Here is a 22,160-nt window from a genome sequence, read left to right as displayed (position 1 = left end):
TGGCTTATGGGGAAAACGGTCTTGTAGCCATCCAGGGCTGGGTTTCCACTCTTCATCCTTAAGCTTAGACTGTGTGTACCAGGTGAAGGAAGGACAACATAGCCAGGGACATCTCTCTCCAGGGCCACTGTCAGCATGCCTGAGATCATGCTTGTGGGCCACTCAGACTGGGAACCCTGGCCAGATCAGGGGATGGGATCTGCAGCTTCTACCCAGGGCCTGGGTTCTTGGAGTCCCACCTCCCCCACCCCCAAATTGCCTCCCAAAGAGAAGCGCTGAGGCCCTCCCCATTCCTCCTATGGCCTTCCCTTGAGTCCTAGAGTGTTTCTGATCCTAACATGAAGCCCAAATTGTAACCCACCCTCAGTTCCTAACCCATCATCTCAGTGAAGACAGCCACACAGCCAGAGTGCATCTCTAGTAAAGCTTTATTGTTCTGCAGAGGGGTCACATGGTTCCTGGTCTCCACCTCCCTCATCTTAAATGCCCCGCCCCCTTAGGCTTTCAAGACCCCTGCTCATACCCACAGATTATAATATAGTCTGGACAGAATATGTGTGCATATATAGATGTGCATGTATATATGTGTATATATATATATATATATACATATATACATAGATTATTCTGACTGTACAGTATTTATAGGTAGAAATAAAAAAGGCTTAAAAAGTTACAATATTGCCTGGGATCCATCTCACTCCAGTTTATTTTGCTGAAAGAAAAATAAAGCACTAGTTGGCATTTGAATATCATTGGAAATTCCACATAAGCCAAGATAGCTGCTGGGTAGGATGGATCAGGTTTGGATCAAGCCCCAGCTGGCTGAGATGACACTAGGCCCTTCCATCTGGCGGGCTGGCTGCCTCAGGCAGGGGCCTGGTCTCTGCTTGAGGAAGGGACTGTTATGTCAGCCAGCTACCACAGGCAGGAAGATCAGGAGAAGAGACACAGATACAGATGTGTGTCTCTTTTTACCACCATCTGTTTTTGCTTGGCCTGTGTGGTGGGAGTGAGCTTGTTTGCTCTCCAGACAAAAGAGTGTGTGACCACAGGCCGCACAGGACACCAGGGAGTGGCAGATAAAGTATGGGGCCCAAACTAGGGAGACTGGTTCATTGATCTCCTGAGACCTGAGAAAGGAAGCCACCTCCCCCCACTACCATATCCCAAGCTAGCTGAAATTGTCATGTCACCTACTAGGAACCTGTCAGTGCTCACTCTTTAAATCAGCCTCATAAAAATCAGCATTGTATTTACACAAATAAAACAGCTCATAGTGCTTGTAGCTGCCCTGTGCTCATCTTGTCTAATTTCTGTGGAAAAACCAGTTCAGGGCCAATATTAGGCCCCAAGGCAGGACCAGAGCCTCCTGCCAACCTCAAGGGGATGCTAGCACCAGACAGGATGGCTTGCCCTCTCAGAGAGGCAAGGAGTTGGAAGCAAATATTGCTCTCTACCTCCTTCCCCTGCAGGTGGGGGAGCTGGTAAGGCTTCAGATTGATGGTGGCTCTGTGGGTCTGGAGAGCAGCAGCAGTCTTCTTGTTCCTAAAATGACTCCTCTCTCTTGGGAGGACAGACCACAGGCTTGGGGGTGGAGGTGGACTGGAGATGGGGCACTGAAATTCTCTTTTCCTCCCCTGAATGTGTGGAGGAGCTTCAGGAAGTAAAGGGGACAGTCAGTGGGAGCTTCAAGAGCCTGGCTCCGCCCCTGGAAGCAACATCTAGGGGCTGCTCTGCTCTCTTTATCCCCTTACTCCCTTGGTGCCAGGGGGCCTGGGTGGCGCCACCTTTGGACCAAGCTGAGGCTCACAGTTTTGTCTCAGGGCCAGCTGCCTGCAGGGTGGGGAAGGAGTCCCGGATCTTTGCCACTTCCATGGCACACAGGTGCCCAAAGACTTTGTTGTACCAGTCAGGAGAACGGCCCCTGGGGAGGTAGAAGTAGGCCGGCATGAGCTATGGGTTCTTCCCTGGAGCCCTTCCCAGGAGGAAGAAAGGGCTTTCCCCCAGCCTCCCGGGATCAATGGCATGGGGCAGAGGTGGGGGGAGTGCCAGGGCTAAAGGGGCCTGGTACCTGAGATCAGCACGGCAGATGTGAGTGAGCCGGGAGCGGCCCAAGCCACAAGGCTCCATGAGGTACTGGGAAGTGAGCATCATGGCCCTCACCCCTGACTCTGGCACAGGTTGCTCAGGATCCAGGGACTGGGAGACAAGCAGACAGCCACCACGGGGCAGGTCGGAGCGCCACATCCTGTGGGGAAGAGACACATACGTTCACATTCCTGGTGTCTGTTCCCACTCCACCTCCCTGTTCCCCAAGCGCATCAAGGATGACAACCAGAAGCCCTCACCGGAGCACCACAAAGTCGCGGCAAGGATGGGGTGCCATGCTGTCAGTGACATAGTGGTACAGCTCCACACCCGGCATCAGGGCTTCCAACACCTGGGCCCGCAGCAGGTCCTCATCCCAGAGGGCCCGCTCCCGCAGAACACGGTGCAGCACTACAGCCGGAGGGGCTGCTACCTCTGTGGACACCTTCCACACACGCAGGGGATGCCCATCGGACGCCTGGGAGCCACAGGAGTGGGGACAGGGGACAACTGTCAGAGCTGGAGAACAACCACTCCATCCCCCAGTTCCAGCCTGCTCTCACTTTAGCCCCTGAAAAGGGAAGGTTGCAGGGCTACTGTGCTAACCCCAGCCAGATCCAGACAGGCCTTCCCTGTGTTCCCTGTACTCTCTCTCCTCTTTGGACGTCTGCTTCTCCACCTTGTCAAAAGCACAAAGAGATGACGAGACACAAGTTCTCTGGGGCCTAGTAGGCTCTACCACGAAATGGACTCAGAGCTTGGAATTTCTAGAAGTGAACAGGAAGAGAAGATGGTGATCATCCTCAAGGAACTCACCATCTAGTGCAGGAAGTAGAACATGGGCACAGCAATCAAAGCTGTCACTTAGTGAGTCTTTCGTATGTGCCAGGCACTGCGCGAGCTTCTCATCCCGATCCCGTAAGGGAGATTTTAGATGGGTTTATACATGGCAAACCTCAGGCTTGCAGTCTTACTTGTAATCAGAATCCAAGAAAGAAGATGGCTAGTGCCAAGAGGAGGACAGAGAGAAAGTCATCTCCAGTTTGGGACATGACAATAGGCTCTGAATGAAGGAGAGTGCATATCAAGTCAAGGCTAAAAGTGGCTTGGGAAATTTAATGCTTGGGGAAGGTCAGTCCAGGCAGCAGGAAAGCAGGGGCAGAAGCACAAAGGTGGAAGTGTAAGGAGCTCAGAAAGATACTGGAGGTGAGGCTCTGCAAATAGTGACCTGTCTGGAATGGAGATTTGGTATAGGAATTCTGGCAGGCAATGCCCAAATGAGGGCCCCTGGTCTCATTTGGTTCTTGACTCCTTAAGGAACTTGCTTTGCTGGCTTACACTTTCCAGGATCAAGCTGAGGCACAGTGACACTGGCTGGGGAGCTCCTTTGTTTGGGATTCTTGGCCTCCCCTGCATGCACCACGCCCTCTCCCAACCCCATGGCAGCCATGGGCAGCGTGCTACTCACTTTCCGGCAAGCCAGCTCCGTGTGCTGGGGCCCTGGCATACTCATCCAGCCCTTGAAGCGCTCAGCAGCATCACGCAGCAGCTCTTGGACACTTTCTTCCATGTAGAGGCTCAGGCTCATGCCTGCAGCTTGGGCCTGCCGCAGCTCAGCCAGAGCTGGGCCAGGAGAGCTGAGCTCAGCTGCACTGTAGGAACCACACAGTTGCAGCACCATGTCCTGGGGAACCTGGGAGAGCACACATACACTAGGGCCATGGGGAGAAATGGGGTGAGAGACCATCATTCCCAGAGCCCATGGGATCTTTCAGGTCCATGTTATGGGGGTAGAGAGGCCTGACTACTGCAGTGAGATAGATGAGAAACCTTATAAGAAAAGAGTTGGAAGTTGGGCATGCATCAAGTTGGGCCCTTACCCCTGACTTGGGGTAAAAATCTCTGGCCTGATAGTTCCCCCAGGTGTGGGCTTAGAGTTACTCACTTGGAAAAGTTTCTTACAGTCATTGATCATCTGTGATAGGCCCTGAGTAGCAGCCATGTTCTCACTCAGGTCCCTAGGGCCTGGCCGGCCAACCATGCTGCGTTTGTTCCTGATCCTAGAGGGAAGGGCAGGGAGGAGAGGATGGCACGTGGGCACAAGACAAGATGGCTGACTGGTTGGCTTCTAGCTCCCCTAAACACAAAACAACCTGCTGCTCTTTAGAAAGCCCTGCTTCAGGGGGCGCCTGGGTGGCTCGGTCGGTTAAGTGTCTGACTTCGGCTCAGGTCATGATCTCGCGGTCTGTGAGTTCGAGCCCCGCATCGGGCTCTGTGCTGACAGCTCAGAGCCTGGAGCCTGTTTCGGATTCTCTGTCTCCCTCTCTCTCTGCCCCTCCCCTGTTCACATGCTGTCTCTCTCTGTCTCAAAAATAAATAAACGTTAAAAAAAATTAAAAAAAAAAAAGAATTTGTTTAGAAAGCCCTGCTTCAAAACATCCAACCAGTTTCAGGCCCCTGAACTGTCAGGCTGACCCCTTGTGGTGATGCTGGGGAACTGTAGGACCAGCCATCAAGGACCAACAGTCCAAGGAGGCCCAAACCCTCCCTGCCTGGCCCTGCCACACACTGCCATGTTTCACCTGGGTGAGGTGCCATCCTTCTTGGAGACGTTGAGATGGAAGATGGAAGGTGCCAGGCACACTGCTAGGTTGCCAGCTGTCATCTGGTTTTCTTCAGCAGAGGCAATGTCACTTAGGAAATAGAGCAGGGTCTGTAGGACCTCTCGGTTCTCATCGGGGAGCAACAAGGTGGCGGCTTGTGCTGCTGCCAACCATTGATCCTTGGGGAGGACTGTGAGGAAGGAATGGCAGAACAGCTTTCTTATTCCCCTAGAGCTTCTGGCAGCAAGTCTCCTGCTTCTAGGAATTCAGAGGGCACAGCAGTCCCAAGGGAAGTCAGTCAGTGAAAGGAAAGGGTAAAGATGGGCTCTGGGATGTCTCTGGGTAAAAGAGGGGATAAAGCCCCACTCTAATATACAATGTCACCTTAGGTAAGCCCCGGCCTTTCCTCAAGGCCTCAGTCTATCTTTCCATATAATGGGTTTGGGGAATAGAACATGATCTCCCTCCAAGGGCCTTTCCAACTCTGGATAGCAAATCTTCCAATGAGCTCATGGATGTGGCTAGATTTGCTCACACCAGGTTTAGCTTTCACAAGCCCCAGGATTTGGAGAGATTGAGAATGGGGCAGGTTGCTGGGGACAGGTGCAGGTGACTCACGCTGGTAGATCTGCAGGAAAGTGGTGGTGAGCTTGCTGGTGAAGATAGGCTCTGGTAGGTCCCGGAAATACTGCTTCAGCAGGTCAGCCACATCATAGGCCGACTGGCCCTCATAGCAAACATTGTCAGGGGAGGTCTCATTCATTTGGCGCAGGTTCTGGATCCTGGACTTCACCCCAGACTTGCGGAAGATGCCCACCTGGCCCATGCAGGGAAGGGAGGGAGGGAGACATGCAGGACAAGGGTGGGGTGGGGAGGAAGATTATGAGGCCAGCCCTGGATCAGGTGTCAGGAGAGTAGGGCACCCTAGAGACTTCCAAGCCTGGAAGGTTTCCTGCTGGGCAGGGTAGAAGAAAAATGGCAAAACCAAAGAGAAGCATTTTTATAGCCTTAGGGTCAAGAAGAAATATGGTTTTAGTGGGAATGAGCAGGAAGAGAGGGACCTAAGGCAGGCTCCTAAAGATGGGGCTTACGGTGCCTGGGCTGGAAATAAGCTGGCAGAAAGCTTGGCTGAGAGGAGCTTCAGCTCCATCCTTGCTGGGCCTTCCTAAGGCTCAGAAAGGTCTCTAGTGGGCCAGAAAGGCCATAGCAGCTCCCCACCAAATTCCTCAGCCTTGGATTTCTTCCCCAGTGTCATTTCTCTGTAGGTTCCCTGGCAGGGCTCACCTGGTCCAGGCACTGGCTGCGCAAGTAGCGCATGGCTTGCTGAATGCTCTGTGGCAGTGGCTGGCCTGTGCGCTGCACGTGGATGAGGGGTGGCACCCCAAACACGTGCTGGCCCCGGTAGTCTGGGGTCTTACTCCTTTTCATGAACTTGGGCACTGACCTGTTTGGGGGAATGACAAGAGATCTGTGAGGGGTGTGGGGTAGGCCCAGACACAGCTTGGAGACTCTGCAGTCTCAGGGGGCTCAGGCAGGGGTGAGGGGAGTAAAAAACACACCACATCGCCAGAGTCAACATTCACTGAGCACCTGCTGTGGGCCTGGCCCACGGGAGTCACAGAGGAATACAAGGAGCTCTCTGTCTCGTTAAGGAAATAACTGTGTCGACAGGCAATGACAATATATGTGGCCAGGAGTGGACCAAGAACTTAGGGGAAGACCCATGAGGAAGGGGAACTATACCTAGTGGATCAGAGAAGGCTTCAGGGAGGATGTGGAAATTCAGCAGGCTCATGAGGGATAGGTAGGTGTTTTCCCAGAGGAGAAATGGGGAAAAGGCATTCCAGGCAGAGAGAACAGCATGGACAAAGGCAAAGAGGTAGGAAAAAAGAGTATAGCACATTCAGGGAAGGGCAACAACTTCAGTGGCCTATATGATGGTAGTGCTTGAGAGTGGCAGGCTAGAGAACCCAACAGCAAGGGCAGGGCCGGAACATGAAAGGATCATCATGGGAAGGAAGCTAGGCCCTATTCTTTGGCAGTTGAGGGGCGGGGGGCAGGGGACAGAAGGGTGTTTATCAGGAGAGCAGCAACCAAAGATGTATTTTAAGACAATCTCACTGGTAACAGCCTGGAAATTGGGATGGAGGAGTTACAGCTCAAGGACCTAAGGTCCACTACCACCACTCCTCCTCACACATGGCACACACTCATGCATGTCCCATGAGCATCCCCCACAGACATATGCAAGCCATGCTGACCTCTCAGGCCATGGCCCCTCCAGCTTCCCAACACTGTTGGCTTCTGGGCTCCGCCTGCTTGCACCCACCTTCAGGGGATGACCCTTCCAGGGTCCTGGAGTGGGGGCAGGGAGGGGGCCAGCACCTGGATGAGAAGCTCCCCACACACCATGGCCCAGGAGCACTCACCAGACCCATCCTGGTTTGTGGGGCACAGTGTACTTCTCCATGAAGGCAGTGAGCCGCAGCAGTGAGCCCTTGTGCAGGAGGTGGATCTGGCCAGCAAACTGCCGGTTGATCTCCAGTGACTCTGAGTTGAGGCTAGGCCGGTGGGAGTTCTGGAAGCTGTGCCAACGGAGCTTCCTGGTGAAAGATGAGGGAGTGCAGAAGGGCCAGAGGAGCAGGTTTGGATAAGCCTTAGGAAACGATGACTTCTTCTGATCCCTTTATTCTCCCCAAAGAAAACAAATGCAGGGAGGGAGATGTGACTACTGTCAGCATTGCTACTGGGTCCCAGGGTGGAAAACCTTAATTTTAGTTTCCAGGGCTGCCAAGTGGCCAAGAAGCTATCAGGGAGGGTGGCACAGAGCTCAGACCCATCTAGTGCCAGCAAGCAGTACCAGCCCCTTATCCCTCCAAGACTGCAGTGTAAGGGCTGTTCTGAGAGCCCAGAATGGTAAAGCTGGGGACCAGAGACCATGTCCTCTAACACCTATGATTTACTCATGGGGAAAAAAATGCCCAAAGTGGAGCTAGAATTTGTTCAAGGCCATAGCAGAGGTAAGCCCTGAACTTAACCTGGAGGCAATCAAGAACCTGTCCCTGGGCCTGGGCACTAAGAAGTGCCTTGAAAAAGAGTTGTGTAGAGGAGAGAGGGAGGGATGGGAGAGAGGGGAAAGAAGAAAGGGAGGATGAAGGATGGGGAGCAGGACAAAGAGACACAACAGAGTCCTCTGTCCCCACCCTTACTCAAAACTCCCACCTGCACGGTCTAGTCAGTGAGGCCCCAACGCCTGAATCTCGTCGTTCACGTGGTGCTGATGCCTGAAGTCCAGCTGGTGAGCCTGCAGCCTCAGCCTCATTCACAGAGTTTCCACTACTGTCCAGTTCACTGGAGGAGGCCACAGTGTTAGAAATGGAGTGTCCTTCTTCCACAGACAGGCTGGAGGCAGAGGTTGGTTCCCCACCTGAATTTGCCTCCTGCTCATTATCCTGGGTTGGGCGTGGGGCCTCAGCCTGTGCCTGTTCCAGGGGCTCAGCCTGAGCCTGAGCCTGAACCTGAGCTGGGACTACTGGATGAACATCAGCCTGGCCCAGAGCTGAGGACTCTCTATGGGTCAGAGCCTCTGATTGGGCCAGAGACTCAGCCTGCCTTTCAACCTCAACTGTGGCTACTTTTACTGATGAAGTGACCTCCTCCTCTTCTTCCTCTTCCTTATCTCTAGTCCCCAGGTCTGGGTATATGGCCTGAGACCAGAGCTCTACCCGTTGCTGCAGCCCCCACACATGCTGGAGAATGTCATCTAGGTGGGCGTAGTTGCCCCCACCCTCCTCATCTTCAGCTTCAGCCCCAGCCAGTACAGGCTCAGCTGGGTATAGCTCAGGCATGTTGTCATAGGTGCTGGCATGGCTGCCTGTGGAGCCACAGGAGCCTCGGCGCCCTTCATAGCCCCAGGGCCTACCTGGCTGCCAATCTGCCAGGCGGTGTCCATCCTCAGGAAATAGGCTCTCAATGGACAGGGAGCGAGGGAATGTGCCTGGTTTGTAGTCCCTGGGCACATGCACGAGGCAGCCACCCCGGTGCACCCGCTGAGGATGCTGAAACATGGCCACAGGCCAGGCTTCCCAAGCCCTCTGAGCCTTAGTGCCACTGTCACCAGCTGAGGTAGCTGTCCTATTCTTGGCCCTGTAGAATCCAGCTGAGAGGAAGCCACGGCGACTGCAGAAAGAGGAGGCTTTGGTGGTCTTCTTTGAGGTGGCTGGGCTATGCTCAGGCTCTGTTTGCTGGCTGCCACCCTTTTCCTTCCGCCTCAGAGAATCAAGGTGCTTAAGGAAGCTACGAGAACGGCGCTTCTTGGCTTTGTCCTGGAGACCCTCTCGGCCCTGGGTGGGGCTGAGGAATGGCTGGTCATTTGGTCTGGGGGCACAGCTTAGCAAGGGCAGGTCTGCTGGCTCGGGCAATAGGCTCACGGTGATAGCTGGCAGGGAAGTGGCACTAAGCTCAGTGAGGACACTCTCACAGCTGGAGGTCACTGGCAGGCCAGGGCTTGGTGGGGCCAGTAGGTCAGAGGAGCCTACATGAGACCAACATTTACTTTCACGCTTGAAAGCCCAGTGGTTGCTGATGGTACACTGCTCTTCCTCTTCTGAGTCTTCATTCTGGGGAGGGAGCCACAGGGTCAGGTCAGAATAGTCCTCAAATGCTTGTTTGTACTCCACTCCCTGCCTCCAAACTCTTAGAGGACCTTGAGATAAAGGGCGCCACTTTCTGACTCAAGACATGTCCTAGATGTGGAGCTGGCTCTGGAGTACCGGAGTAAGCCAGGAGTCAGAGACAGAGCCCAGATGGATGGTAATGGTCATCGAATTAATCTAATCCTTCCTCATTTTACAGATAGGGAAACTAAGACCCACAAATGAGAAGTCATTTGCCTAAGGTCATCCAATGTCATGTAGTAAGCCAGTGACAGAGCCAGGGTTAGAATCCAGGTGTCTTGACCTGTCCTCAGCAGCCTCCCAAGTCTCTAGGCTATAGTCTTAGATTGGAATCACAGAATGCCAGAACTGAAAGGAGATTTTAGATTTTCTAATTTTCTATTTTGCAATATGGGGAAATCAAGGCCCAGAGAGGGAAAGAGGCTTGCTCAAGGCCACTGAGTAGTCAGTGGCAGAGGTGGGATCAGGCCCCAGGGGTTTCCTGCTTCCCAGGCCAGGGCTCTGGCTGCTTAGCTGACCCTCCTGGCTCCAGACCTCTGGTGGAGAAAGCTTCAGAGGAAACTAATAAAGCCTGACCCCCTGGAAAGATGAGGTCATCAGGCTAGCATTCCAGCGCTACATGTGGACTAAGAGTCCTCTCGGTTTCTGCAATCCCACATTGGCAGAGTCAGAAAGGCCTCTTGAGTTTAGAGATGGGAAAAACGAGGCTCAGGGGTGTAAGACCTCCTGTGGACACAGTTGGGGATCTTGACTTCTAAGATCATATAGGCCATGATTTTTCCACCACATTATTCTGTCTCTGCTGTCTAGTGAAGGAATTCTCACCATCACAAAGCAAGTAGTGGAGGCAGATAGATTTCCCTGAGGAAGGGCAATCACTAGGTCAAGTTATTAGTAAACTCAGTGTGGAGAGGTGTGCTGAGGGAGGTGGGTGTGGCCATGGTACTTATTTTCACACTCTAAACTCTAGACCAAGCTTGCCCAAACCCATCAGGCTCATAAGAGCCCCCTATACCTCACTCTCAGGTTAGGGCAAGGCACTGCTCTGTACATCCCAGACACCCAGGACACTGGATCTAGTTTTGCAAATGGTCTGTGTATATCCTGGGTTCCCCACGGTGCCACAAGACCCCAGACCCCACCCTTGCCATGACTCACCTGCTTGCATTGAAAATTAACTTCCAGTTTCATCGAAGCACAATTGTTCAAGGTCATCAGCTTTCTATAAGGAAATGAAGCAGTGTTCACCCAAGGGTCCCAACCCAAGTTTGCAGGGCATAATCTATTGAAACAGTCCCATGATGCCATCCACTACTCTACATGCTCAAGCTATCAAAACCTCTCCCAAGATCCAGTGCTCATGAAGGTTTCAGTGCCAGACACAATGCTAGGAAAATTATGGCTTCTGTCCTCTGGAAGCTTACATATGTGTAATAAACCACTAGAGAGACAGCACAAGTTCAGGAACTTAGACAGAAGACACAACAGGCACACAGAGAGTGGGACAAGGAACTTCCATGAAGAGGGGGTGGGTGGTCAGAGAAGGCTTCCTGGTGGTCAGAAATGGGTTTCTGGAAGGGAAAAAAAACAGGGACTCTTATCCTGGGCTTCCACAAGAGGCTGTGACAAGGTAGAGAGGGAAAGAGTAAACTGACCAGTACTGGTGTGACAGAGGAGATTGAGGCTGATAAGGTCTGTCAAAGCCATACTGCAAAGGTGCCTCATGCTAAAAAAGCTTCACTTTTCTTTGCAGGCAGTTACACACTCTAAGCAGAGGAGTTCCTGCTTGGAAACTGAATCTAGTGGCTGTAAAGAGGCTGGATCAAGGTGCAGAGGGACATGGCAGGAAGGCCAGTTAGTTGGCTACTGTAATGGATCCAAAAAGTCATGGTTTGGCCTCAAACAAGGCCCAAACCAGTGTAAGCAGAGAAGGGGAAAATCAGAAGAATGTCTCAGGAATCTAACTGAAGGGAGAAAAGAATCAACACCAGATTTTGACTTTCCAGCTAGAGTGCCTGGGTGGTGAGGTGTCACAGACACAGAAGACAGAGTGAGCAGTGTGACTGTACCAGATGAGCTTTGTTACAGGTTGGGCTCCTCCTCTGTTAGAGGGGACAGGGATTGTTTCTTTCCATGAAGAAGCTCCAAGCAAGGCCCTGACCTCCCAGGCCTGGCCCTTAGTGCTCCCTACCTGCACAGGGCCCCCAAAGAGTCCTCGTCCAGAAAACCGTGGTCCTTCTTCACAGAGCCAATATCCAAGGGAAACAGACCTTCTGTACGGCAGAGAAAAGCCAAGATGAGTTGAGGGTGGTATGGTCAGAAACTCAGTGCCAGCAGCCCTTGAGTTGCAAAGGAGGGGCAGGGAAGGGAGGAGGCAGGAAAGCAAAAGCTGAGCAAAAGGAGCAAGCCTGGAGTAAAGAAGGGGCCCAGGGAACTCAGGCTGACCATTGGGGACAAGTTCAGGGTTGAAGGAAAGGAGGGTTGAGCTGGATAAGAGGACCCAACAATAATACAGGTCCATGGGAGATGGCAGGCCTGAGGCCTTGGGTGGCTGCCAGGAGCCAAGCTGGGCTCGCCCAGTCCCCTTTGAATCCTGGGTACTAAGACAAGGAAACTCCTCCCTGCCCCAAGATGAACTGGGGGGATCAGGAAGAGAGTGAAGACAGAAAGGACAGTGTGCAACTAAACCCCACCTCATTTCCTCTTACTGCTCAAAGCAGGGGAGCCCACTCCTTGGGATTTAGGAAGGAGAGGAGAGAGAAGAAGGTGCAGTAAGAGGACAGAGCATCCAGGAAATCCCATACCTCTCTCTGTCTTACTGGTAAAGCAAGCCCATTTATTCATTTAACTAATATTAATCATGCATCTACTTGGTGCCAGATGCTGGGGCTACAACAGCAAACGAGATAAAAATGATCCTGCCTTCACGGAGTTTACACTCTAATGGGGACAACAGACAATAAGAAATGTGTGAAACAAGATAATATGGCTCTGAATGCCATGAAAGACATTAGACAGGGTGATGGGGTAAGGAGAGGCTGAAGGGGTGGGGGCTACTCATAGAGAGGTGGTCAACAGAGGCCTTTCTGAGGTGGTGACCTCTGAACTGAATCCTGAAGAACAAGAGGAGGCTGGTCATGCCAAGAGCCTGGGAAGAGGGCTCCAGGCAGGACCAACATTAAGGTATTGAGTGAGGAAAAAACATGGTGAGCAAGTGAGCAAGAAAGGAGCCTGGAATGTAGTGAGAAAAGGGAAGAGGAGTAAACGGCAGTTGAGTGATGTAGTCTTGTCAGTCATAATAAAACATGTGAGCTTGCCTCATTCTGAGTGTGCTGGGAAACCATCAGAGGAGTGACAGAGCACAGAAGTGACAAAGTGAGGCCCAAGGCTCACAAGGTCCTTCTGGCTTCTGTGCATTGCAGAGAAGAGAAAGGGGACACCTGAGTGGCTCAGTAGGTTAAGCTGCCAACTTTTGGTTTCGGCTCAGGTCATGATTTCACAGTTCATGAGTTCAAGCCCCATGTTGGGCTCTGTGCCAACAGCGCAGAGCCTGCTTAGGATTCTCTCTCTTCCCCTCCCCTGCTCTTGCTCTCTCTGTCTCTAAACAAACAAACTTAAATTTTTTTCTCAAAAGGAATAGAGGAGGTAGCAAAGGAAGAAGGCTGGTGCACTTTGGCAGGTGAGCAGTGATGGCAGGTCACACAGGATGCGGCAGTAAAGATGGCAGGAACTAGACTGATCCGAGACATACCGTGGAGGGAGGAGGGACTTGCTGAAGGATTAGATATAGAATATGAAAGAAAAGAGGAATCAAGGGTGATTTCTGGACGCAGGGCTTGAGTGGACAGCGGTGCTCTCAGGAGTTGGAATTTAGACCTGTTACATTTGAGATGTCTGTCAGACATCCAAGGAGATACTTAACTGCTGGCTGAAAAGATGAATCTTGAGCTTGGGAATGAGGTCTGACAGAAATATTTGAGAGTTACCAGAATATAGATGGTACTTGGAGAAAGATCTCCTGGGAAAGAAATGTTGAGAGGGAAGAGGGACCAAGATTGAGCTTTGGGACACTCCAACATTTAGATATCAGTTAGAGAAAGCAGAGTCCTCTATAAGAAGACTAAGAGCAGCATCTAGAGAGACAGCAAAGACAGGTGAGTGTTCTAGAAGCCGAAGTGAGTGGCCAGCGGCACTGAATGCTATTGAGAGATTAAGTAAGGACTGGGAAGTGACTAGTGAACTTGATCACATGGAGGTCAATGGTGACCTGGACAAGGATTGTTTTATTGGCAAGGTGGGGTTGAAGGCAGAGTACAGTGGGGAGTGTGAGAAGAAGAAGGAAAGCAGAAATAGAAAGTATAGACAACACTAAAGAAAAACAGAAAAATGAAGGAAACAGAGAAGTGAGGCCATGGGGAAGTGGAGATGAGGTCGGGGACACCAGGATGCACCCTCCACATTGCATCTATGCCAGTGGCATCCTCAGAACTGGTACAGTGCAGGGGCCCTGGTCAAAACATGGGTGACACCAGAACTTATGAGAGCCGAAGTGACCCAGTAGACATGATGATGTAACTGTAGGAGGAGGGCCAAGGTCCACAGCTTCCTGTGTGGTTGGAGAAAGGATCTGATTGGCACCATTTTACAGATGAGAAACAGAGGGATATGGCAAGTTTTGGGGTAAAGGAGGGGGAGCAGCTGAGTATCCTTACCTTCAAAAAGCTGAGCATATTGAGGGAATCCTGTTGCTCGGAGCCACTTGCATGCTCTTTTGGCCTCAACTTCTAAAACGGAACAGAAGGAGAGAAATGGGTCTAGGTGGGTGCTGGCACTGAGCCATCCTGGGTGTATGCTGCCTTATTTCCAGCAGACAAGCACCTCTAGTTCCCATGATCTGGAAATGGCAAGAAAAGCAAGGAGGGGGCTGGCTTATTTGTTCCATATCACAACCAGCAAGAGTTTTCCCTGTTCCCCATACCCTACCCTCTGTATGTCCTGTGAGGCCATTCTTGAGCCTCACTCCCCTGCTTGTCTCAATACCCCTCTTGCTCTCCTGCCCCTGCCCAAGAACAGAACCCACGAGCAGGAGCAACTCTCAGGAAAGTCTGAAGTCAAGGAGTACTGCTGGGGGAGGAAGCCATAGCTGTGTCTTCACCTTCCCCTTCTTCAGGGCGACATCCCCTTCCATGACCCTGGGTAGACCATCCTAGTCCAGCTAGGGATACAAAATGTTCAACGATTATCATTCTTTTTCCCACCATCATACCTCACATTCCCTAGCACTTTGATAACGAAATCTCACTTAACACACACAATAAGCTGTGAAAGAGGTTTTACTATCTACATTTTATAGATCTCCAGACAAGTTCAGAAAGGAAAAAGTCATCCACAGTCTCACAGCTGACCAAGGGAGCAGTGCTGGGGCCAGAGTTAAAACTCAGTCTCCCTCCCACTCAGGGCCCCTACCTTTCTGACATGGCAGCTTCCCTAGTGCTTACTCTTCCCCATCACTCATGGATTTACAGCCCTCCTTTCCCAGGGAACCTCCCAAGACTGCTCCAGCTCTCCCTTGTGGCTAGATCTATGTGGCATAATCCAGTGCTGACTGTCATGATGACACAGTGGTACCTTTGGGAATCTTGGAGGACATTGGCTGGGTTAGCCTCCCACCTCTGCTCTGGGAGTGCCCAGCACCTCTGCCAGCCTCAGTGGAGACATGCAGCTGGACTAAAGGAGGCCCTCCTGGCAAGGATAGGCTGAGTGCCAGCAGCAATGCCTGGGACTACCCAGGCAGCCATCTGTTTCCTACCCCAAGCACTGCCAGGGAGCAGTGGGGCTGGGACTATAGGACAAGGCACTGTGGGGTTGGAGGGTGGGGTAGGCTGGTGGCTCAGCAGAGCTGCTCTGGCCACAGAGTCATACTCCCAACATCTCCTTGACTTCCTTAGCACTTGTCTCCAGGCAACTCCGAGGAGACTGGTGGGGTTTTTCCGAGACAGGAAGAGCTCTTTCTTTCCAGTGCTCTTCTACAGGAAAATCCAGGATGAGATCCTGGCAGCTGAGACTGAGAAGTTAAAAGACAAAACAACATTTCAGAGGATGCGGGTAGGTAGACAACAGAGGGAAGAATACAGGAAGATCGAAGTTGATGAGAAAAAACAATAGGCTTCTCAAGGGCCACAAACTGATGAGGATTTGAGGGGGGAGAAGAGAAGGTTCTGGAGCCCCTGGAGCCCCTGAAGGCTTTTGGGGCAAACAGGAGTGGGGCGGAGATGACATCTGGGCATTTCCCAGAGTGAGTGCATCAGGTCAGTGCCACCCCAGCATCTGCCTCAGCACATAGCTGTAGCCAAGTTTGCTCATGTCCGTGATCCGTGAAGATTGGTATGAGATGGTGCACCTGTACACACACCCCCTATAGGCCCCCTCAGTCTGTGCAGCACTTGAATGGTGTGTGTATGTGTCCATGTTTCTTGTTACTGCAACTTTCTAACCTATGATAAAGATCTAGGAATCATCCAGACTTCAGAGAGGTACTGGAAAGTGTTTGTTCCCACAGAGCTTAGCTAACAGTACCTCAGACCCTCTGACAGGGTGCAGTGCAGGCCTAACAGAGGATACAGGTCTCCAGGCAATTGGTGGTGTGGGGGAACTGTGGTAAGAGCTGTTGGAAGGGACCTCACACCAGCCCAGGAAGCATCCGAGGTACCTGGTTTTGCTGCTAAAACAGCTTAGCCAGCTGCCACTACCACCTCCCTGTCTCCTGATCCTACCACACCCCCAGGAGAAGGCCCTTCTCCATCCTCAGAGCCCCTCCTAGCAGCCAGCTCTGCTTTCCCATGATTAGGATGAAGAGAAGGTACCAAAGAAAGGACCTGATAGTTCCCAGAAAGGCGGGAACAGGCACAGAAAGAAATAGTGACCCTTAAAGGGCCATGAGTCTGCTATGGCCACCCCAGGTAGGAAAGCTAATCCCCAGGGTTAGGCCTGCATGCCAAGAACACACCCTTGAAGTCCACTGCAGCCCTTAGCCATTCGTGGCTACAGGCAGAACAAAGAGGAAAGGGAAGGAGAGAGGTACCTGCCTGCCCATTAGTCCTGAGGTCCTTCTTAAGCCTGAAGAAGTTGAGAGAGTGTAGTAAGAAAGTCCCGCATCTTAAAACTCATTTTTTTAATGTTTATTTTATTATTTTTGAGACAGAGAGAGACAGAGCATGAACGGGGGAGAGGCAGAGAGAGAGGGAGACACAGAATCGGAAGCAGGCTCCAGGCTCTGAGCCATCAGCCCAGAGCCCGACGTGGGGCTCGAACTCACGGACCACAAGATCGTGACCTGAGCCGAAGTCGGACGCTTAACCGACTGAGCCACCCAGGCGCCCCAAAAGTCCCGCATCTTACACATATGCACCATCTACCAGAGCCACAGAGGCAGAGCCCACAGGAGAGTGGTGAGCCGCCTGCTCCTCTAACGCTAGGCATTGGCCCTAGCCAGGGTTGGTGGGAAGGAAACCAGCGCACCTGAGTGGGCACCAAGTTCTTTTGCTTTTACCTAGAGCCCTCTATCCCGCTACTACTCTGTGATCTCTGGACCAGCAGCATCAGCATCACCAGGGAGCTTGTTAGAAACGCAGAATTCCAGACCTACTGAATCAGAATCTATATTTAACTACATCCTGAGTTTATTTGCATGCACATTAAAGTTTGAGAAGCACTGGCCTATATTCCTAGCTGAAGGATTTTCACCCTGGGATGCACGTTAAAATCAGCTAGGAAGCTTAAAAAAGACCAATTCCCTGGGATCCCATCCTCAGAGGCTGATTTAATTGGTCTATGGTGGGGGTTTCCACGTCAGCACTTTTAAAAAGCTATAATATGGGGCATATTGAGTCCCGAGGAACTTTCCCAATTCCCACAGAGTTACATGTCACAGCTGAGACTATGATCCTAATCTTTTATTTTTTTTTAAGTTTTTGTTTTAATTCCAGTTACTTAACATACAGTGTTATTTTAGTTTCAGGTGTACAATATGATGAGTCAACAATTCCATACATCACCTGGTGCTCATCACAAATACACTCCTTAATCCCCACCCCTTATTTCACCCATCCCCTGACCAACTCCCCTCTGGTAACCATCAGTTTGTTCTCTGTATTTTAAGAGTCTATTTCTTGTGTGCATGCTCTCTTGCACTTTCTCTCTCTTTCCCTTTGCTCCTTTGTTGTTTCCTAACTTCCACATATGAGTGAAATCATATGGTATTTGTCTTTATCTGACTTATTTTGTTTAGCATAATGCTCTCCAGCTCCATCCATGTCATTGCAAATGGTAAGATTTCATTCTTTTTGATCACTAATATTCCATTGTGTGTGTGTGTATGTGTGTGCGCTATACACACATACACACACACACACACACACACCACCACATCTTTACCCATTCATCGATTGATGAACATGGGATACTTCCATTATCTTGGCTATTATAAACAATGTTGCCATAAACAGAGGGGTGCACATATTCTTTTGAATTAGTGTTTTTGTATTCTTTGGGTAAATAGTAGTGCATTTGCTGGATCATGGGGTAGTTCTATTTCTAACTTTTTGAGGAAACTTCATACGGTTTTCCGGAGTGGCTGCACCAGTAGCTGCATTCCAACACTGCACGAGGGTCCTTCTTTCTCCACATCCTCACCAACACCTGCTGTTTCTGATGTTGTTGATTTTAGCCATTCTGACCAGTGTGAGGTGATATCTCATTATAGTTTTGATTTGTATTTCCCTGATAGTAAGTGATGATGAGCATATTTTCATGCATCTGTTGGCCATCTGTATGTCTTCTTTGGAGAAATGTCTTTTCATGTGAGACCCTGACCTTTTAATTTCCTTTACAGCTCTCTCTTTCCCATTTCATTATGCCACTTGCCCTCAGAGGCCAGGTAAACAAAGGGCTTAGACTCAAAGGAACAAACTCCAGGTCCCAAAAATTTTTTTTGACCTCCTGATGTAGTGGAGTTACAAGCTTGATTTGAAATCCTAGTGCTGTCAGTCACTAGCTCTCGGACCTTGGCAAGTTGTTTAACCTCTGTAAGACTCAGTTTCCCCCACTGTAAAATGGGTGCAATTGTGTCTACCTGTAATAGCTACTGAGAGCATTAAATAAAATCCTGGAGAGGGGAAAAATATCCTTGACACATAGTACAAGTACTCCCAACTAACTGAAGGGTCCCAAGAAAGAACGACAAACAGGAGAAAGAGGCCCAGCTAGCATTCCCTTCTGGGTCTAGAAAGTGGCTGCATCCCAGTGAAGGCAGTCCTGAGAGGAAAATACATTACAATCCAGGCCTATCTCAAGAAACAAGAAAAATCCCAAAGACAAAATCTAACAGCACACCTAAAGGAAATAGAAGCAGAACAGCAAAGACACCCCAAACCCAGCAGAAGAAGAGAAATAATAAAGATCAGAGTAGAAATAAACAATATAGAATCTAAAAAAAAAAAACTGTAGAGCAGATCAAAGAAACCAAGAGTTGTTTTTTTGAAAAAATATACAAAATTGATAAACCTCTAGCCAGGCTTCTCAAGAAGAAAAGGGAGATGGCCCAAATAGATAAAATCATGAATGAAAATGGAATTATTACAACCAATCCCTCAGAAATACAAGCCATTATCAGGGAATACTATGAAAAATTATATGCCAACAATCTGGACAACCTGGAAGAAATGGACAAATTCCTAAACACCCACACACTCCCAAAACTCAAACAGGAAGAAATAGAAAGCTTGAACAGATGCATAACCAGCGAAGAAATTGAATCAGTTTTCAAAAATCTCCCAGCAAATAAGAGTCCAGGACCAGTCCAGGACCAGTCCAGGATGGCTTCCCAGGGAAATTCTACCAGACATTTAAAGCAGAAATAATACCTATCCTTCTCAAGCTATTCCAAGAAATAGAAAGGGAAGGAAAACTTCCAGACTCATTCTATGAAACCAGCATTACTTTGATTCCTAAACCAGACAGAGACCCGGTAAAAAAAGAGAACCACAGGCCAATATCCCTGATGAATATGGATGCAAAAATTCTCAATAAGATACTAGCAAATTGAATTCAACAGCATATAAAAAGAATTATTCACCATGATCAAGTGGGATTCATTCCTGGGATGCAGGGCTGGTTCAACATTCGCAAATCAATCAATGTGATACATCACATTAATAAAAGAAAAGAAAAGAACCATATGATCCTGTCAATCAATGCAGAAAAAGCATTTGACAAAATCAGCATCCTTTCTTAATAAAAACCCTCAAGAAAGTTGGGATAGAAGGAACGTACTTAAACATCATAAAAGCCATTTATGAAAAGCCCACAGCTAACATCATCCTCAATGGGGAAAAACTGAGAGCTTTTTCCCTGAGATCAGGAACTCGACAGGGATGTCCACTCTCACCGCTGTTGTTTAACATAGTGTTGGAAGTTCTAGCATCAGCAATCACACAACAAAAGGAAATCAAAGGCATCAAAATTGGCAAAGATGATTTCAAGCTTTCACTCTTTGCAGATGACATGATATTATACATGGAAAATCCAATTGACTCCACCAAAAGTCTGCTAGAACTGATACATGAATTTAGCAAAGTCGCAGGATACAAAATCAATGTACAGAAATCAGTTGCATTTTTATACACTAACAATGAAGCAACAGAAAGACAAAGAAAGAAACTGATCCCATTCACAATTGCACCAAGAAGCATAAAATACCTAGGAATAAACCTAACCAAAGATGTAAAAGATCTGTATGCTGAAAACTATAGAAAGCTTATGAAGGAAATTGAAGAAGATATAAAGAAATGGAAAAACATTCTGTGCTCATGGATTGGAAGAATAAATATTGTTAAAATGTCAATACTACCCAAAGCTATCTACACATTCAATGCAATCCCAATCAAAATTTCACCAGCATTCTTCTCGAAGCTAGAACAAGCAATCTTAAAATTTGTATGGAACCACAAAAGGCCCCGAATAGCCAAAGTAATTTTGAAGAAGACCAAAGCAGGAGGCATCACAATCCCAGCCTTTAGCCTCTACTACAAAGCTGTAATCATCAAGACAGCATGGAATTGGCACAAAAACAGACACATAGACCAATGGAATAGAACAGAAACCCCCAAACTAGACTCACAAAAGTATGGCCAACTAATCTTTGACAAAGCAGGAAAGAATATCCAATGGAAAAAAGACAGTCTCTTTAACAAATGGTGCTGGGAGAACTGGACAGCAACATGCAGAAGGATGAAACTAGACCACTTTCTTACACCATTCACAAAAACAAACTCAAAATGGATGAAGGACCTGAATGTGAGACAGGAAACCATCAAAATCCTAGAGAAAGCAGGGAAAAACCTCTCTGACCTCAGCCACAGCAATTCTTACTTGACACATCTCCAAAGGCAAGGGAATTAAAAGCAAAAATGAACTATTGGGACCTTATGAAGATAAAAAGCTTCTGCACAGCAAAGGAAACAACCAACAAAACTAAAAGGCAACCAACGGAATGGGAAAAGATATTTGCAAATGACATATCGGACAAAGGGCTAGTATCCAAAATCTATAAAGAGCTCACCAAACTCCACACCCGGAAAACAAATAATCCAGTGAAGAAATGGGCAGAAAACATGAATAGACACTTCTCTAAAGAAGACATCCACATAGCCAACGGGAACATGAAAAGATGCTCAACGTCGCTCCTCATCAGGGAAATACAAATCAAAACCACACTCAGATATCACCTCAAGCCAGTCAGAGTGGCCAAAATGAACAAATCAGGAGACTATAGATGCTGGAGAGGATGTGGAGAAACAGGAACCCTCTTGCACTGTTGGTGGGAATGCATACTGGTGCAGCCACTCTGGAAAACAGTGTGGAGGTTCCTCAAAAAAATAAAAATAGATCTACCCTATGACCCAGCAATAGCACTGCTAGGAATTTACCCAAGGGATACAGGAGTACTGATGCATAGGGACACTTGTACCCCAATGTTTATAGCAGCACTCTCAGCAATAGCCAAGTTATGGAAAGAGCCTAAATGTCCATCAACGGATGAATGGATAAAGAAATTGTGGTTTATATACACAATGGAATACTACTTGGCAATGAGAAAGAATGAAATCTGGCCTTTTGTAGCAACGTGGATGGAACTGGAGAGTGTTATGCTAAGTGAAATAAGTCATACAGAGAAAGACAGATACCATATGGTTTCACTCTTATGTGGATCCTGAGAAACTTAACAGAAGTCCAGGGGGGAGGGGAAGGAAAGAAAAAAAAAAAAAGGTTAGAGAGGGAGAGAGCCAAAGCATAAGAGACTCTTAAAAACTGAGAACAAACTGAGGGTAGATGGGGAGGTGGGAGGGAGGGGAGGGTGGGTGATGGATATTGAGGAGGGCACCTTTTGGGGATGAGCACTGGGTGTTGTATGGAAACCAATTTAACAATAAATTTGATATTAAAAAAATAAAAACAAAACATAACAAAACAAAAAGAAAGTGGCTGCATCCACATCACTGTCAAAATTGCAGCCTAATGGCTCCAGGAAGTGAGGTTAGTTAGGAGGCAGAAGTTGCAAAGAGGCCACAATAGCTCCAAAAGACAAAGGATCCAGTAGTTTGAAGCAGGGTTATGGGATGAATCCCCAGAAAGTACTCCCTGGCAGGAATCTGGAGAATGTAATGGGTTAGTACCCAACAGGATGTCAGGGACACTGGCTCCTAACAATATACCACCTCATGGAGGGCTGGGA

The 22,160-nt window shown here is 49.2% G+C and overlaps 1 protein-coding gene across 2 annotated transcripts in view; it reads right to left on the bottom strand.

Annotated features, from left to right (window-relative positions):
• Window positions 1-416: 416 nt before the first annotated feature.
• STARD8 (StAR related lipid transfer domain containing 8) overlaps window positions 417-22,160 on the bottom strand; it is a 45,238-nt gene continuing 23,494 nt past the window's right edge. For both annotated transcript variants that reach the window (XM_042974800.1, XM_042974801.1), the window contains exons 2-14: window positions 14,083-14,154; window positions 11,562-11,643; window positions 10,529-10,592; window positions 7,917-9,313; window positions 7,124-7,297; window positions 5,979-6,138; window positions 5,313-5,511; window positions 4,674-4,884; window positions 4,037-4,151; window positions 3,560-3,784; window positions 2,352-2,569; window positions 2,075-2,251; window positions 417-1,927 (exon numbers count right to left, since the gene is read on the bottom strand). In XM_042974800.1, the coding sequence (XP_042830734.1) occupies window positions 1,810-1,927; window positions 2,075-2,251; window positions 2,352-2,569; window positions 3,560-3,784; window positions 4,037-4,151; window positions 4,674-4,884; window positions 5,313-5,511; window positions 5,979-6,138; window positions 7,124-7,297; window positions 7,917-9,313; window positions 10,529-10,592; window positions 11,562-11,643; window positions 14,083-14,154 (3,212 nt within the window). In that variant the 3' untranslated portion in view covers window positions 417-1,809. The remainder of the gene's footprint in view (window positions 1,928-2,074; window positions 2,252-2,351; window positions 2,570-3,559; window positions 3,785-4,036; window positions 4,152-4,673; window positions 4,885-5,312; window positions 5,512-5,978; window positions 6,139-7,123; window positions 7,298-7,916; window positions 9,314-10,528; window positions 10,593-11,561; window positions 11,644-14,082; window positions 14,155-22,160) is intronic.

Source organism: Panthera tigris, chromosome X (genome assembly GCF_018350195.1).
Source record: "Panthera tigris isolate Pti1 chromosome X, P.tigris_Pti1_mat1.1, whole genome shotgun sequence".
Classification (NCBI taxonomy): domain Eukaryota; kingdom Metazoa; phylum Chordata; class Mammalia; order Carnivora; family Felidae; genus Panthera; species Panthera tigris.
The sequence above is the reverse complement of the archived record's forward strand: the minus strand, read 5'-3'. Positions and strand labels throughout refer to the sequence as shown.